This window comes from Grampus griseus (genome assembly GCF_964374135.1).
Source record: "Grampus griseus genome assembly, chromosome: 7".
NCBI lineage: Eukaryota > Metazoa > Chordata > Mammalia > Artiodactyla > Delphinidae > Grampus > Grampus griseus.
In genome coordinates, this window is record NC_139001.1 from 3,427,313 (window position 1) to 3,443,207 (window position 15,895).

At 42.7% G+C, this 15,895-nt stretch overlaps 1 protein-coding gene across 2 annotated transcripts in view; it reads left to right on the plus strand.

The window, feature by feature from the left end:
- Positions 1-558: 558 nt before the first annotated feature.
- Positions 559-15,895, plus strand: part of COL6A3 (collagen type VI alpha 3 chain) — an 80,904-nt gene continuing 65,567 nt past the window's right edge. The window contains exons 1-3 of one of the 2 annotated variants that reach the window (XM_082659023.1): positions 559-601; positions 11,956-12,073; positions 13,591-14,208. In XM_082659023.1, the coding sequence (XP_082515149.1) occupies positions 11,986-12,073; positions 13,591-14,208 (706 nt within the window). In that variant the 5' untranslated portion in view covers positions 559-601; positions 11,956-11,985. The remainder of the gene's footprint in view (positions 602-11,955; positions 12,074-13,590; positions 14,209-15,895) is intronic. The other variant, XM_082659024.1, reaches the window with a different exon arrangement.

The window sequence follows — 15,895 nt, forward strand, 5'->3', positions numbered from 1 at the left end:
TGTATTGAGGTGAACTTCTGCTTGCAATGAAGCATTCTGCTTTCTAAAATACATTCATGACAAGGGCATGAACCAAGCAAGAACTTTGAAAGGAAACGTTTTACTGATATCTACTGAGAAAAAAGTTTAAATTGAATGAACACAAAGGTGTTTCAGAACCAGATCAAGGCTGCCTATTCGTGCAATGCTGTATCCCTGTAGGAGTTTTGAAGTTTACAACTGGAAGAGATGTTGTTAAGATGAACTAATCCAGTAACTCCCAAACTTTTCCTTACCTGCCCTTGGTCTATGCGTCTCATATTCCTTTAAGCTTAATAACCCCCCTTGTGCTCCAGGGCGTGGAGCTCTGGCTCGAGGGAGGGGACAAAAATGACTAAGACTTAGGCCCTGCCCTCTGGTCGGCAAATATATGATTTCCGTTTGGCTACTGGAAATATCCCCAAATTACTACCTTGGTGGATGGTCTCCCCACGCCCTTGACACCTCAGATGAAGAAATGGAACACAGGGAGGTGAATTGCTGGTTTGAGGTCCCAGTACTAGAAGGAAAGCAAAATCAGCATTTCCTGGGCGCCCCGGCACATGCTCACGTGTTCTCCCAGGTAGGTGTCTAAGGCCAGGAATATCAAGGGAGTACAAGTCTTCAAGAGTATATTTTGGAGTTTCACGTGAAGAAAGGCACTTTTTGCCATCGGCCAGTCTTTTATAGAGTAGCATATTTTAAGTTTGTTTAGCAGAGAGGTAATTGTTGTTTCAAAAAATCTGGAAGGAGAAAGCAAAGCAGAAAAGTAGGACAAATATGAAACGTTCTGCCAAACCCTCTCCCAGAGGCAGGTTGTTAGTCTTTCGTAGGGGTCTGGCTGCGTTTTGCATAGCGTAGTCCTGCTGTCCTCCTGAATTTTAAGACTCATGAAGTACAGAGAAACATTTGCGAGGTAGGAATGGCTGGGGAAAGGTACAATGGCAAACGTTTCTGTCAAATCCCCCTGGTTTGACCCATACCTTCAGTTTTCATGGACCCAGAGCATCGAGAATTGGCCGCTAGATGGAAGAGCTCGTGGGTTGGTTGCATTTCAAAATTAAGAACTGAACAGCAGCTGGAGATGACTCAGGTCTCAAGAGAAGCCATTCCAGGAAACTGGTTTTTCTCTTCTGGAATCCTCATCATTTGATTCAGCAGTTCAGTGCCAGCACCCAGAGCCAGTTCAGCTAAGCCCACAGGCTGCCCCGCCGTGCACTGTGGGCCTCTCTGTTTCTTGTGGGGACAGCAGGAAACCCACCGGTGGTCAGAGCCTAGGGTAATAGATGAAAGAAAGCGGTCACAGAATCACTGCCGGTTAGAGCATCAGGCAATCAGCCTCATTTTACACGTAAAATTAGTGAGTCTGGGAGAGATTAACTGACCTTTACTGATAGAGACAGGAACTAAGTAGAATTTTTCCCAGATATTACACTAAATACAGTGTGGGTGATACGTTATCTGAGGTTTCAATGTCATTTTTTAAAAAGTCTCTTTTAAATAATTTTCTCTTCTAGACTTGATCACGAATCAGACTAGAAAACGAGATGTTTAGTTTTTCCTTACGAAAGGAGGACACTTTAGCCGCTGTGTTTGAACAGTTCTACAATGGAACACCATGGTTTTGGAGAGGCCAGTAGCCCCAAAAGTCCATGGCCAAGGCAGGAAGGGAGGATAGCGCAGGGATCTACCCTGGAGCCGACGGCCCTGTGTGTGTCACGGGGCAGGAATGGAATGGGTGTTTGTGCAATTCCTTCTGAAGCGTCTTCTAAGGCATTCTCTGCCCTAACATTAAATCTGAACTAATCTCTGCCTAATGTTTATAATTAGCAGGAAAAATGGAGGAAGTGCTCTGTGGGGCTGCCTTATATTTAAGAGGGTGAAATGTCCTTTACATGTGCATCGTGGTGTCTAGCTTATATTTAAGAGGGTGAAATGTCCTTTATATGTGCGTCGTGGTGTCTAGCTTATATTTAAGAGGGTGAAATGTCCTTTACATGTGCATCGTGGTGTCTAGCTTATATGTAAGAGGGTGAAATGTCTTTTACATGTGCATCGTGGTGTCTAGCTTTTCCAACTATAGCAGATATGGAACTTTCTGCTTCATGTTCATTATCTTGGACGCTAGGAATACGTCTTTAAATAAATTTCCAAATATCTGGGCAGTTAATCTGGAGGTTCTTCAAGTTGCCTTTATGGGGAGAAGGAAGGTAACCCCAGACGGTGCTCGGCACATCCTCACGTGACCTCATTCCGGGAGGAGGCTGACTTGTCAAGGCTCAGTCAAACCCTCCCCTTCTGGATTGCTCTGTTCTACTGCGTGAGCTGTTGAACAGTCATTGTTTATAAACAAGAATGACACTTAAAAAAAATGGAAGTATAGTTGATTTAAAATATTGTGTTAGTTTCAGTTGTACGGCAAAGTGATTCAGTTATACATATGCATATATATATATTCTTTTTCAGATTCTTTTCCATTATAAGTTATTACAAGATATTGAATATAGTTCCCTGTGCTATACAGTAAATCCTTGTTGGTTATCTATTTTATGTATAGTGGTGTGTATCTGCTAATCCCAAGCTCCTAATTTATCCCCTTTCCCCTGGTAACCATAAGTTTGTTTTTTATGTCTGTGCGTCTGTTTCTGTTTTGTAAATAAGTTCATTTGTATCATTTTTTAAGATTCTATATATAAGTGATATCATATGGTATTTGTCTTTCTCTGTCTGACTTACTTCACTCAGTATGACAATCTCTAGGTCCATTCGTGCTGCTACAAATGGCATTATTTCATTCTTTTTATGACTGAGTAATATTCCATTGTGTGTGTGTGTGTATATATATATATATATATATATATACACACATACCACAACTTCTTTATTCATTCATCTGTTGATGGATACCAAAAGTCTACAAATAATAAATGCTGGAGAAGGTGTGGAGAAAAGGGACCCCTCCTATACTGTTGGTGGGAATACAAATTGGTACAGCCTCTATAGGGAACAGTGTGGAAGGTCCTTAAAAAACTAAAAATAGGGCTTCCCTGGTGGCGCAGTGGTTGAGAGTCCGCCTGCTGATGCAGGGGACGTGGGTTCGTGCCCCAGTCTGGGAAGATCCCACATGCCGCGGAGCGGCTGGGCCCGTGAGCCACGGCTGCTGAGCCTGTGCATCCGGAGCCTGTGCTCCGCAGCGGGAGAGGCCACAACAGTGAGAGGCCCGCGTACCACAAAAAAACCCCCCAAACCCCCCCCAAAAAACTAAAAATAGAACTACTACATGACCAGCAATCCCACACCTGGGCATATATCCAGAAAAGATGAAGACTCTAATTTGAAAAGATACCTGCACCCAATGTTCAGAGCAGCACTATCTATAATAGCCCAGACATGAACAGACACTGTGTTACTTGAGCCAAAGATCTTGGGCCCAGTTCTGAGTGTCTAACAAGGATACCAGTAGGTGGCAGTGAGACCAAGTCAATACACAGGATCGCTCTCACAGAACACACCTTCAGAGCCTGGGTCGAGCAGATAATTGTTTACAGATGTGTACACGTGGCTGCTATTTTCTTCTCTAGCACAATTTCATAGAATGGAAATGCGAGATTCAAGCTGTAAAATAACTGTAGAAGAGCAGCTTCCGATGCATTTCTTTGGAGGAATCTTCTTAGAGTTGTTCCAAATGGATTGCTTTTGAGGATTCCCCCAAAGCTCTTTCAAGTAGCAATAACATGTTAAATTCCGCTCTCCTCCTTCGCTAACCGGAGGAGATTAAGTCCTCTCATAGCTTCCTCTCTGGGGACAAGAATGGGGGCTCTTTTCCCAGGATTCAGGCAGGAAAGAGAAGAAGGGTAAGAAAAAGAGAGAGAACTAGGGTGGCTGCAAGCTAGAGACCCCTAGGGTTTACTGAAATGTGACTTTTCATTTCACGGCAGGTGGGCATACTTCTGTCGCTGCAGTCTTCCACTATTTCTGCAGCTCCCACTTAAAATGGGACAGTTAGGAGTTAACAGAAGTCCTAGAACTTGTTAGGAGGACCAGCCTGATTCTAAAAAGCAGTGCTTGGAGAAGACCAAATAAATGACTTCAAAATGGGAGCTCTGGATGTATTTAAGTCTTTGTTTGAAAAAGATTGCCTTGTGTGCATGTGTGTGTCTGTCTTAAAAAAGATTTCCAGACATGGAAAATGAAAAAGCTTCTGAGGAGACTTAATGAAAACTAATTTCATGGAATTGCACAATGGCTGGGGAATGTCACTGGACTCTGAATACAATTTTGAGTTGAAGGCCCATGTAGAGCAGTCTTCATAATAAGAGATATCTTTTTAAGTTTCAAGTGGACAGCTACAGAAAGGAAAAAGGCATCTCAAATCCTTTTCAGAATGAGGCCGAGTAAAAAAAGGAATGACTAATGCTCAATAGAAAGATAAGAATTTCATGAACTTCTCTGATTGAATCTATTGCCTTTAGGACAGAATCTGTGACACAAAGCAGCTTGACACCCCACCCAACACGAGGGTCTCAAGCAGCCAATTTTGACTGTTTTCATATTTGAAAGATCAGCAGCAGACAAATGGCGTCTGTTGATACAGAATCTGTGGTGTGTCACCACCAAAGAAATTTAGTGTATTTTTTCCCCGAAAGATGTCGGGAGTTTCCTTGAGATTGGGGCCAAATCCGGCACATCCTCTTGGGGTTTCCTGGGGTTCTTCCCTTGGGCTTTGGAAACACAAACTTTCATTAGGATTCTGGTTCAATTTTTTTTTTAATGTGGCAGTGGGCAAAACGCTATACCTCACCTGCTTTCAGTTTCCCAGCTATAAGATGGGGGACAGTGCAGCCATTGGGCTCCTGGGAGAAGGGCGTGAAATCCCACCCACGAGACAGGGGCCCAGAAAATATGACTTGTGCTCTTTTGTCTCTATTTCTTGGGGGTGGGAGGGAGAGTTAAGGAAGGGTAATGGGAGGGTGACTTGTTCCCCCTTATTAAAATGGACAAACTGGGTGATCATTTGACGTCTTTTAAATCTAAATGAAAAAAATTCTCCAAGCTTTGTTGCCAGGAACTGCAGTTTTAAAAAGTGGGATGCCATGGCATGGTAAACACTAGGAGAGATTTAATTGCAAACAAAAACATTAACAAATATTCACCAGCTGGTCTAGGAACGCTTGAGCCCCATGACTGGCTCCTAAGCCCTGTGGCAGGAAAAGTGTGTGGATCTAAAGGCCTTTTCCCCACCTGGGAATTCAGCTCAACTGAACATGTGAGTCCATTAATCATCAGTGGAGCCTGGATAACTCATCATCCAACAAACATCATTTTCTGTCCTTCACTTTCAGCGTTGGAAGAGCTTCTCCCCTCTGCCCTCCTGCGCCCCCCTCTGCCTTCTCCTCCCCTCCCCCACTTCCCCTCTCCCCTCTTTCCCTTTCCTCAACATCTGGATAGGTTTTAGAAAAGATAATTCCAGTGCACTGAATGTTTTTTCATTACTTTGTGTCCCAATGAGAAGGAATTCATTTAGGGGTCTACTCTTTTATAAGATTAAGATCTTGGAAATAAAAATCTTTACATATAATTTTCAACCAATTTAAAATTCATTTTCCTTAGAGAATAGTTGAAGTAACTCATTAGTGCCTCAGAAAGACATTAAGACTTTGTTCTATCATGATTTTGATTTTATTGAGCTCTACCAAAGACTACCAAACTTTGGAATTTGTTAATAGAGATCCCACACAGGGATATAGGGATAGTATAGGGATAGTATAGGGACAGTATAGGGATAGTATAGGGACAGTATAGGGGTAGTAAAAACAAAACAAAACCAAAACCAGTGAAACCTACTCAGTGCACAATTCACCCATGTTCTCTGTCAAGGTTGTCTGCAGAGGAGCCTGAAGCTCGTCCCATCCCACACTCAGCAGTGGTCATGTCCTATTTTTTCCACATGGATTACATTGTCCAATGCTTTGCAGTGAGGTCCTATACTATTTTTTTGCCCTCATTCCAAAACAAAAATGCTACTTTAAATCCTGCCTCTTGTGCACGGATCCAATGTTTAAAACAATTGAACTGGACCTCCCGGAAGAACTGCATCAAATCTTTTTCTCAAAGGAGTGGTGCTTGAACTTTAGTGGGGAGTTAGAATAGAGGCGGTTAGAATCACATGTGAACTTGGATGCTATCCCCAGAGACTCCCACATACACAGAAACAATGTTGTACACTTTTGGGGGAGGTTGGCAGATCCTTTGAAATCTGTGGATCCCATATTAAAAAAAAAATCTGTGGATCCCACATTTTAAAAAAAGTTCTCGACCAATTAGAATATTACAGGCTGTCTTGGAAAGGACAGTATATATTTCTGGAAAGAATCCAGTAAAATTTAAATAATGTGGGCTGACAATTTTCCCACAAAAGAGTTTTCTAGTAGGATGCTTATTGCTGGTAAAGAAACCTGATGTTCAATTTTAATGGAAAGAATCAAGAATAACATACGTATGATGTACTTTTACGTTACTCTAAAGTGTATATCCTCAATTAAGAACACTTACAAAGACCACAAATACTGCATGTGCTTTTTTTTTCTTCAAAAGGCAAACTCAGGAACAGGTCTAGCAGAGTGTGGGGAAGAAAGGTATGACCGGATGGAAAGGCCTAGAAGACTCCTAGAGTAGAGCATGGTCTTGCAGGATTTCTAGAGAGCAATGGGGCAACATGGGGGCCGTGGCTTGGGCATTCATCCTCAGTGAAGAAAACAGACCAACCAGCCAAGCGTGGGTTTCTATACTGCCTGAGGGGACTCCCCTGAGCACTGGCCAGGACTTGGGGACGCTGGGGAACCAAAGCACGGCGAGCTGAGGACTGCCCTCCTGTATCGTGCAGATCCGTGCCTAGCACGTGTTGACCGTTTCAAGCCAAGAAGATTGGGCTGTGTTTTTGGAATGCACCATTATCACCACTGGCTGTCACTACACTGTAGAAAGAAATACATTCTCTTGATGACTGACCTTCTGAACATCAGAAAAACCTTTCCTTCTCCCTGTTGATACATTTCCAAGAGAAAGTTGTATTGACAGGTGGTTTTGTATTAGGTGCTGGGGTTGTATCTTCAAGCTTTCAGAATTTGAATCACAGGGTAAATTTGTTTTATCACAGGTGATACTTTCGGTTTGACCTCCCTGGAAAATCCAGAGCAACAGTGGGTCTTGGAATCCATTCTCTTGTTTATGGTTTTGTCTTTTTCTATCCCACCAATTTGGCTGACTGGGCTGGCCTGGGGCCCACACTCTGTTGTCTTGCTGTTCCTCACAGCTGGGCCACAGGATCTGGACCCCAGCTCCTCCCTCCGGGCCTGATCTCTGGCAGGAAAAATCATGGGACTGAGCCCACTTCATCCACGTCCTTGGGTGACACCTTCGATAAGGGGCTCCTTGGCCCTCTGTGCATCTTGCTAAGAAGTCCATCTAGACACGAGTCCCCTGCCAAGGCCAGGTCGCTAATTAACCAGACAGATTTTTCCTTTGCTGTCATTATTTCTGTTGCTCTAGATGGAAAGATTGAGAACCTTAGACCACCCTTAACATTGTCTTCCTTAGCAATGAGGGGAAAATGGGATTCCTGAATTATATATACAATGGACAACCACAAATAGAATCACCAGGCCCATGGAAGGCCTATGGTGAGAGGAAGGTCAAGGTAGGAAGGTCAAGCAGGTACAAAAGCCTAGGCCTTAGGCAGACCTGATTTTGTAGCTCTGATGACACTGGTTGGGGTAGAAATAACTTTTGTACCACATCTCAGTGTTCATATCAGATTCTTTTCAGTTTCCTGGGACTGAAGTCCTCTTCCCCAAACCTTAGTATTTTGCTGCCAAATACTTCTTTACTTCTTTTCTTCTTCCTTTCCAAATATTATTTAGGAGCAAGGACAAATGTTGTGTTATTTAATTATAGGGGCACATACATATGCTTTAAGAAGATATGTGCTGTTGTATTGTTTTCCCGTTTTAGCTCTTAAAGACTCATGCCTCAAAAAACAGATGCCACATTTATACCATTCCTGTTAAACTGATGGCCACATTTTAGATGTATGGAGTAATCCACACTTTAAAAAATCTCAGGTAACTTTTCTTATCCTTTGAAAGATTGTAGTAAAACACACATGACATAGAATTTACACAATTCTAAACTGTATATCCTCAATTAAGAAAACTTAGACCACAAATATTGCATGTGCTTTTTTTTTTTTTTTTTTTCAAAGGACAAACTCAGGAATAGGTCTAGCAGAGTGTGGGGAAGAAAGGTATGACTGGATAGAAAGACCTGGAAGATTCCCAGAGTAGAGGAAGTGAGCAAATTTAATCATTTTTAAGTGAATAGTACAGTAGTGTTATCTACATGTACCTTGTTGTGTAACTGATCTCTAGAACTTTTTCATCTTGCAGAACTGAACCTCTGTACCCTTTGGAAATTAACTCTCCTTCCCACCTCCCCGTCCCTCTAGCGAATACCATTCTATTTTCTGTTTCTAATAGTTTGTCTATTTCAGATGCCCCATGTAAGTTGAATCTTGCGGTACGTGTCTCTTTGCGACTGGCTCATTTCACTTATCATGATGTCCTCAAGGTTCATTCATGTTGTAGCCTATGACAGAATTTCTTTCTTTTATTTCAGGCTGAATAATATTTCATTATATGTATATACCACATTTTCTTTATCCATTCATCCATTGATTGGCATTTATGTTGTTTCCACGTCTTGGCTATTATGAATAATGCTGCATTAAACTTGGGTGTACATATATATATCTTCAAAATCTTGTTTTCAATTATTTTGGATATGTACCCAGAAGCTGGATTGCTGGCTTATATAGTCATTCTATTTTTAATTTTTGGAGGAACCTCCATACAGTTTTCTAAGTGGTTGCAGTGTTTTACATTCACACCGACAGTGCCTAAGAGTACCAATATTTCTACATCCTCATTAGCACTTCTTGTTTACTGTTTGTTTGATAGTGGCCATCTCAGTGGATGTGAGGCAATATCTCATTGTGGTTTTTGTTTGTTTGTTTGTTTTTACATCTTTATTGGAATATAATTGCTTTACAATGGTGTGTTAGTTTCTGCTGTATAACAAAGTGAATCAGGTATACATATACATATATCCCCATATCCCCTCCCTCTTGCGTCTCCCTCCCTCCCACTCTCCCTACCCCACTCCTCTAGGTGGACACAAAGCACCGAGCTGATCTCCCTGTGCCATGTGGCTGCTTCCCACTAGCCATCTATTTTACATTTGGTAGTGTATATATGTCCATGCCACTCTCTCACTTCATCCCAGCTTTCCGTTCCCCTTCCCCATGTCCTCAAGTCCATTCTCTACGTTTGTGTCTTTATTCCTGTCCTGCCCCTAGTTTCTTCAGAACCACTTTTTTTTTTTAGATTCCATATATATGTGTTAGCATACGGTATTTGTTTTTCTCTTTCTGACTTACTTCACTCTGTATGACAGACTCTAGGTCCATCCACCTCACTACAAATAATTCAATTTCGTTTCTTCTTATGGCTGAGTAGTATTCCATTGTATATATGTGCCACCTCTTCTTTATCCATTCATCTGTCGATGGACACTTAAGTTGCTTCCATGTCCCGGCTTTTGTAAATAGAGCTGCAATGAACATTGTGGTACGTGACTCTTTTTGAATTATCTCATTGTGGTTTTGATTTTCATTTCTCTGATGCTGAGTGTTTTTTCATATGCTTATTGGCCATTCGTATGTCTTCTCTGGAGAAATGTCTATTCAAGTCCTTTACCTATTTTTAAATCAGATCTTGTTGTAAAGTTGTGGGAGTTCTTTATGTGTTCTGATATGAACCCCTTATCAGATATATGGTTTGTGAATATTTTCTCCCATTCTGTAGCTTGCCTCTTCACTCTGTTGATTGTTTCCCTTGCTGTGTAAAAGTTTTTAAGTTTGATATAGTACCATTTGTCTGTCCTTGCTTTTGTTGTCTGTGCTTTTGGTGTCATATGGAAGAAATCATTACCAAATCCAATATTATGAAGATTTTCTCTTATATTTTCTTCTAAATGTATAGTAGTTTCAGGTCTTACATTTACATTTATAATCCATTTTGAGTTAGTTCTTTGTAAGTGGTGTAAGGTAAGGGTCCAACTTCATTTTTTGCATGTGGATATACAGTTTTTCCAGCATCATTTGTTGAAGAGACTATCCTGACCCCATTGTGTAACCTTGGTACTGTTATAGAAGCTTATTTGACCATATACTTGAGGGTTTGTTTCTCGGATCTTTATTTTATTCCATTGGTTGACATGTTTGTCTTTATTCCAGTCCCATATTGTTTTGATTACAGTAGCTTTGTAATATGATTTGAAATCAGGAAATATGAGGTCTCCAGCTCTATTTTTCCTTTCTCAAGTTTGCTTTGGCTCTTCTGGGTCCTTTGAAATTCCATATGCATTTTAGGATTTGTTTTTCTGTTTCTACCAAAAAATGCCCCAGAGTGAGAGGTTTTTGATTTTTATTTATACTGATGATGATTACCTTTTCATGCTGTAATTCCCAAGGCCACCTTCTTAATCTTCAAACCCTAACAATGAACTGTAAATTATGATGGTAACCCAATCTCTCCAGATGAAAATATTTAGGTTTCTTAAACCAAATGGGACTTCTCGCTTGACTGTAGTCTATACCACATAATTTTCAATATTAAATAGTACTGCTTGAAACTAAGGACAAGAAAAAATAACCAATAATTTTGACCGGCACGCCCCTCCTCTCTGATGCTGTTACCCAAGGCTCTGACCAGGGAACCCCTGCCAAGTCTGGGTGAGGGTAAGAAGAGTCATCGATACACATGCACAGCTGTAGCCAGGACCAGCTCCAGAATCTGTGGGCTCGATGCAAAATGAACATGAAGCGTCTTTGTCCAAAAGTTATTAAGAATGTTAAGACAGCAACAACAAATCATTAAATCAAGCATGGGGTCTAGTGGGTCTGCACAGGTCATATACCCAAGACCTAAGAAAGAGTTGGGGGAAACCAGAGCCTTGGATCAAGGGGAAGAGAAAAGAGGTGATGTCCTGCAAGGGGACCTAAGCCCAGGTGGAGAAGACCTAGGCTGGCTCTCTGGAGGGTCATAAGGAAGAGCGCAGACCCTCAAGCTGCTGTCACTGGAGATTGGAGGGTAAAGATGCTGACCTGAAGGTTTGGTGTGGGTCAGGGTGCTTTCAGATGTGGCATGGGGAGAAGGTGGTGTTTGCTTGAAGGGAAAAGTGATGGTGACACAGCCCACTGCGCCCATCCAGATTTGAGCCCGGCTGGCTGGCAGTTAAATTTGCATGGGAGACCACGCTATGTGGCCGTCAGCCCTCATGACTGGCTTCAACCTTGCTAATTCAGTACCCCAGGGTGTGCTCCATCCTGTGATTGGCGTTGGACACACAGCAGGTTTTTGGTGGAGGAAAAGTGCTAAATATTAACAGAGAATGAGGGCAAGATTCGAAATGGTTCCAGCTGCCATGGTTGTGTTGGCACACGTTGTGATTTGGATGAAGCCTGTTCCCTCCCTGAACGGAAGCTTCCCCACGGGATTCCTTTAGACACGATTGACAGTTGGGCTGGGCGTCACCAAACTGCCCCTTTGTGCCTCTGAGCACCTTTTCTCCTGACCCTTTTTCATCCTACCATTTGTTTCGTGATATACTATTTTTGCCTGCCTCAATTTGAGAGGAAAAAAAGTTGAACTGCACAATTTTTAGCTATGGCCAAAGTCCTACAATCACTAGATTCAAAAATTCTCATGTCTATGTTTGGTCAAAACTATTTTTCATAAAAGGGACAAATCCTTGATTCATTCGTTAGTAATCGGGGAGTCAATACCTGATCATTCTCCTTTGTCCTGTTTTCTCTCGTAGGTTCTCACTTGGTGCTTAGACAAAATCAAAATGAGGAAGCATCGGCATTTGCCTTTAGTGGCCATCTTTTGCCTTTTTTTCTCAGGCTTTTCCTTTACTCGTGCGCAGCAACAAGCAGGTAAGATCCAGAAACATCTCTTCATTTCATTAAAAGGAACAGTATTCTCTGATTTTAGATCTTAGGCATCATGTGCTGAATATAGAGCTTAGATAAGCTTTGAAGAGATAGCCAAGCCATTGACTACAGGATGTTCATTTATTTTACAGACTTTCTGCTCCTTTTTATCCAGTGAGAGAGAGGTTCTTTTTACTGAAACTTGGGTTTGATATCTTGGCGGTGGTTTGCAAGTGGTTTGTTTTTACCTTGGGTGTGAGCAGAAAGTTTGTGTCGAGAATATTTTACCGTCTGAAGAGCTTTCCCACATTTCTGGCACTGGTTGATGTCTGAACACATAAAACCCAGGGAAGACAATGGTTGAGAGCAAAAAATTATTTTCCCTGAAAAAACAACAAAAACAAACACAAATGTCGCCATTTCTTTCTCAGTCTGGACAGGAAAAGATGTTTTTCATCCAGAATCATCAAATCTTTAAATATCAGTTTCCCTAAACTACTTAAAAATGGATCCCAACTCATCCTATTAAGAACTTGCTTGCAGAGTTCTAGAAAAATGAGAAATGGTTCATGTATTATGAGCTGGGAAGGAGTGACTTGGGTCCCTCTCCTTTGCTTGGAGAGCTGAGCTTCTGATGGGGATTCTCCCTCTGGATCTGGTAGTTCTTAGATGGAGGCCTGGTGAGGACCACCTCAATGCCAGGGGAGCATGGCTTGGGGCATCGGGTCAGCCCCAGGTGAGTAGAGTCCAGGGGCCTGCTGTGCACAGCCAGCCTGGCCCAGTGCAGCAGGGCACTTCCCAGCCACCCATAGCCTGGCACCTGGAGCCTCTTGCTCCTACTTTTAAGAGAGAACTGGATTCATCTTTGAAAAAGATGAATACTGTTCAGCATCTAAGAGGGCTTGATGGCTCTGAAGATGTAATGATGACTTAGGGTACCTTTCTTCTTGCTAAAATGTCTGAAAAAATGAGACTTTGCCCTTCCCTACAGTTATACAAGTCTTCTTAAGATGTATTTATAATACTTATTTTTCTGGCAAATTACCCAAAGCATGGGAGGTAAAACTGTAGTAGATTTCAGTGTTCTATCTTGTCGGGGCCCAGTTTCAGACCCAAAGCTGAGGAAGGAATTTCCAAGATGATGCTTGGTTACCTGTGATAGGATATCCTTCCCACCTGAGCAGGTGGGTCTTGGGGTTCAAACTACCACAAAGAATCATCTAGAGTTAAAGGACATGCCAGGGAATGTTTTTCCCCATTGTGGAACCTGCTACTGGTCCATGTATGGCAGTCATTGCATATGGAACTTGGGTCAATGACTGGGCACCGGCAGCTGTTGGGTCCATGTGTCCAGGTCCCTGTTTCTCAGGTAAGTCAGCGTCCCCGCCTGTTTCACACATGAGGTGTAAATTATTTAGTAACAGCAGAGTGGAAACTGAATGAGTTGAGGAAGACTTTGCACTGATGGGAAGTCATTTCTTGAACAGGAGAAACATCTAAACCAATGTCTTTTTTTAAAGATGTCAAAAATGGTGCTGCTGCCGATATAATATTTCTAGTGGATTCCTTTTGGAGCATTGGAAAGGAACATTTCCAACTTGTTCAAGAGTTTCTATATGATGTTATAAAATCTTTAGCTGTGGGAGAAAACGATTTCCGTTTTGCTCTGGTCTGGTTCAACGGCAGCCCAGATACCGAGTTCCTGTTAAATACGTATCGTTCTAAACAAGAAGTCCTCTCCCATGTTTCCAACATGTCTTATACTGGGGGAAGCAATCAGACTGGAAAAGGATTAGAATACGTAATGCAAAATCACCTCACTGAGGCTGCCGGAAGCCGGGCCAGTGATGGAGTCCCTCAGGTTATCGTAATGTTAACTGATGGACACTCGAAGGATGCCCTTGCTCTGCCTTCAGCGGAACTTAAATCTGCTGATGTTAACGTGTTTGCAATTGGAGTTGAGGATGCAGATGAAGGAGCGTTAAAAGAAACAGCAAGTGAACCGCTCAATATGCATATTTTCAACCTAGAGAATTTTACCTCACTTCATGACATAGTAGGAAACTTAGTGGCCTGTGTGCATTCATCCATGACTCCAGAAAGGGCTGGAGGCACAGAGACCCTTAAAGACATCACAGGTAATGGCAACATCGCCAAGCTGCTGCCTGCCTCGCTCTTCTTTGGAGATAAGCTTGGCAACCGCTGGCATTAAGGCAATATTACGGCTAAAAGATGGTGGGCGGATTAGGAAGAGATGCCTGTTCACAGGTCTAAAAACAAAGGTTTGAATATTCTCTGTAGCCTCCTTCCAAAACGGAGCAATTCATCTACCGTCAAGAGGAGTTCTTTGCTTTTGAGACAATTAATTAATATTCTAACTCTAAAAAAGCACATCCTGATATCATGACCCCACAAGAGGTTGCTTCTACCTTCCTTGGACAAGACAGACTCAGCGTGGCTGGGCAGGTATCTAACAAAAATCCCTTCATTGTTCCTGGGATAGAGAGCCTGTTTCCTTTAAAGAAAGCTCCGTGTCTGAAAGAGTTTGAGTGGAGGGGGAAGGAGGGGGGGTCCACTTTGGGTCCAGTGAAGCAACACGCAGAGCTCCTCTCTTTGACTCAATGGGATTTATTTCAGAGATTTGATGGAATTAGAATTGTGAGAGGCCTTAGAGATGATCCAGTCCAAATCTATTTTGAAGAAATTGAGTTTTAGAGCTGGAGGCCCTTACATGTTGGCTCTGGAGTGGGTTTTCCCACTTCTCCTCCACGCTGTCACCATGGCTGTGCCCATAGAGATGCTTCTGAGATTCCAATGGTCCTCATCAGTGCCACTCTGGAAGTACCGATGATGCAGCGACGTTACATGGATGTGTTCATGCCTGGTGATGTGCATGGAGCTAATTGTCCGGCAAGTCAATTAACCAGTCACACCTATTAGCTCTCTTGCCAGTGCTAAGTGCCTAAAGACTGATAGGGAAGGAATTCCACAGGTAAATTTCAAATGTATTGCACCACAGCAATTCTGACCAGGGCTAGGCTTCCTCATCAGCGACAAGTAGGACAGAGGGAACTCCCTGTGTCCCCAAATGAGTCCATGTCGCCAACTGACTGTGGGTAGGAGAGAATTCTAGGAGAATGGGCAGAAAGCTAGGGTGGGAGAGCTCAAGCGAGAGATGAGCTCCAGAAGGAGAGATGTGTGTCCCACAAGATGAAGGGAAAGGAGGAGAAGGATGTCATATTTCTAAGATACTGAGGTGGAAAGGGGAGACGTTGAGAGTGTTCAGGTTGAGTAGGCATCAATCATCCAATAAGAGAAGATGGCAGAGGGAGAGAAGCAGTGGTGCTTGGGAGCTTGGAGGAATCGAAGTTATTTTTGAAGGTTGGAGCTTGCAAAGAGAGGATGATAGAGGGGCAAGAAGATCTTCTTGGGAAGGAAATTTATCATTGCTAAGACGGTAGCTAGTAAATTCCTGAAATAGCCCGCCTTGGGGACCTGGCTGGGCGGGGAAGCAGATGAGAGCTGGAAGGGGCTGGGAGACTTCTGGAAAGCCAGAGGAGCAGGGGCCAGGATGAGGCAGAAGAGACCTAGAGGCAGTTGAGGAGGAGTCCAGAGAAAGGCTTTCTGGATTATGATCAGAATAATGGTGTTTTTAGGCAAATAGTACTAGACATCAGTTTTTCATAAGAGAGATTCTGAAAACAGGGAGTGGGGAGCAAGATGGGTAGATGTCATTAGGTAGGAGCCGGGCAGGCAGATCGTGGTTAAGAGAAGGGTTACAGAACTAACCAACCCCGAGGCGTTTCAGGAGATTAAAATGGTTTC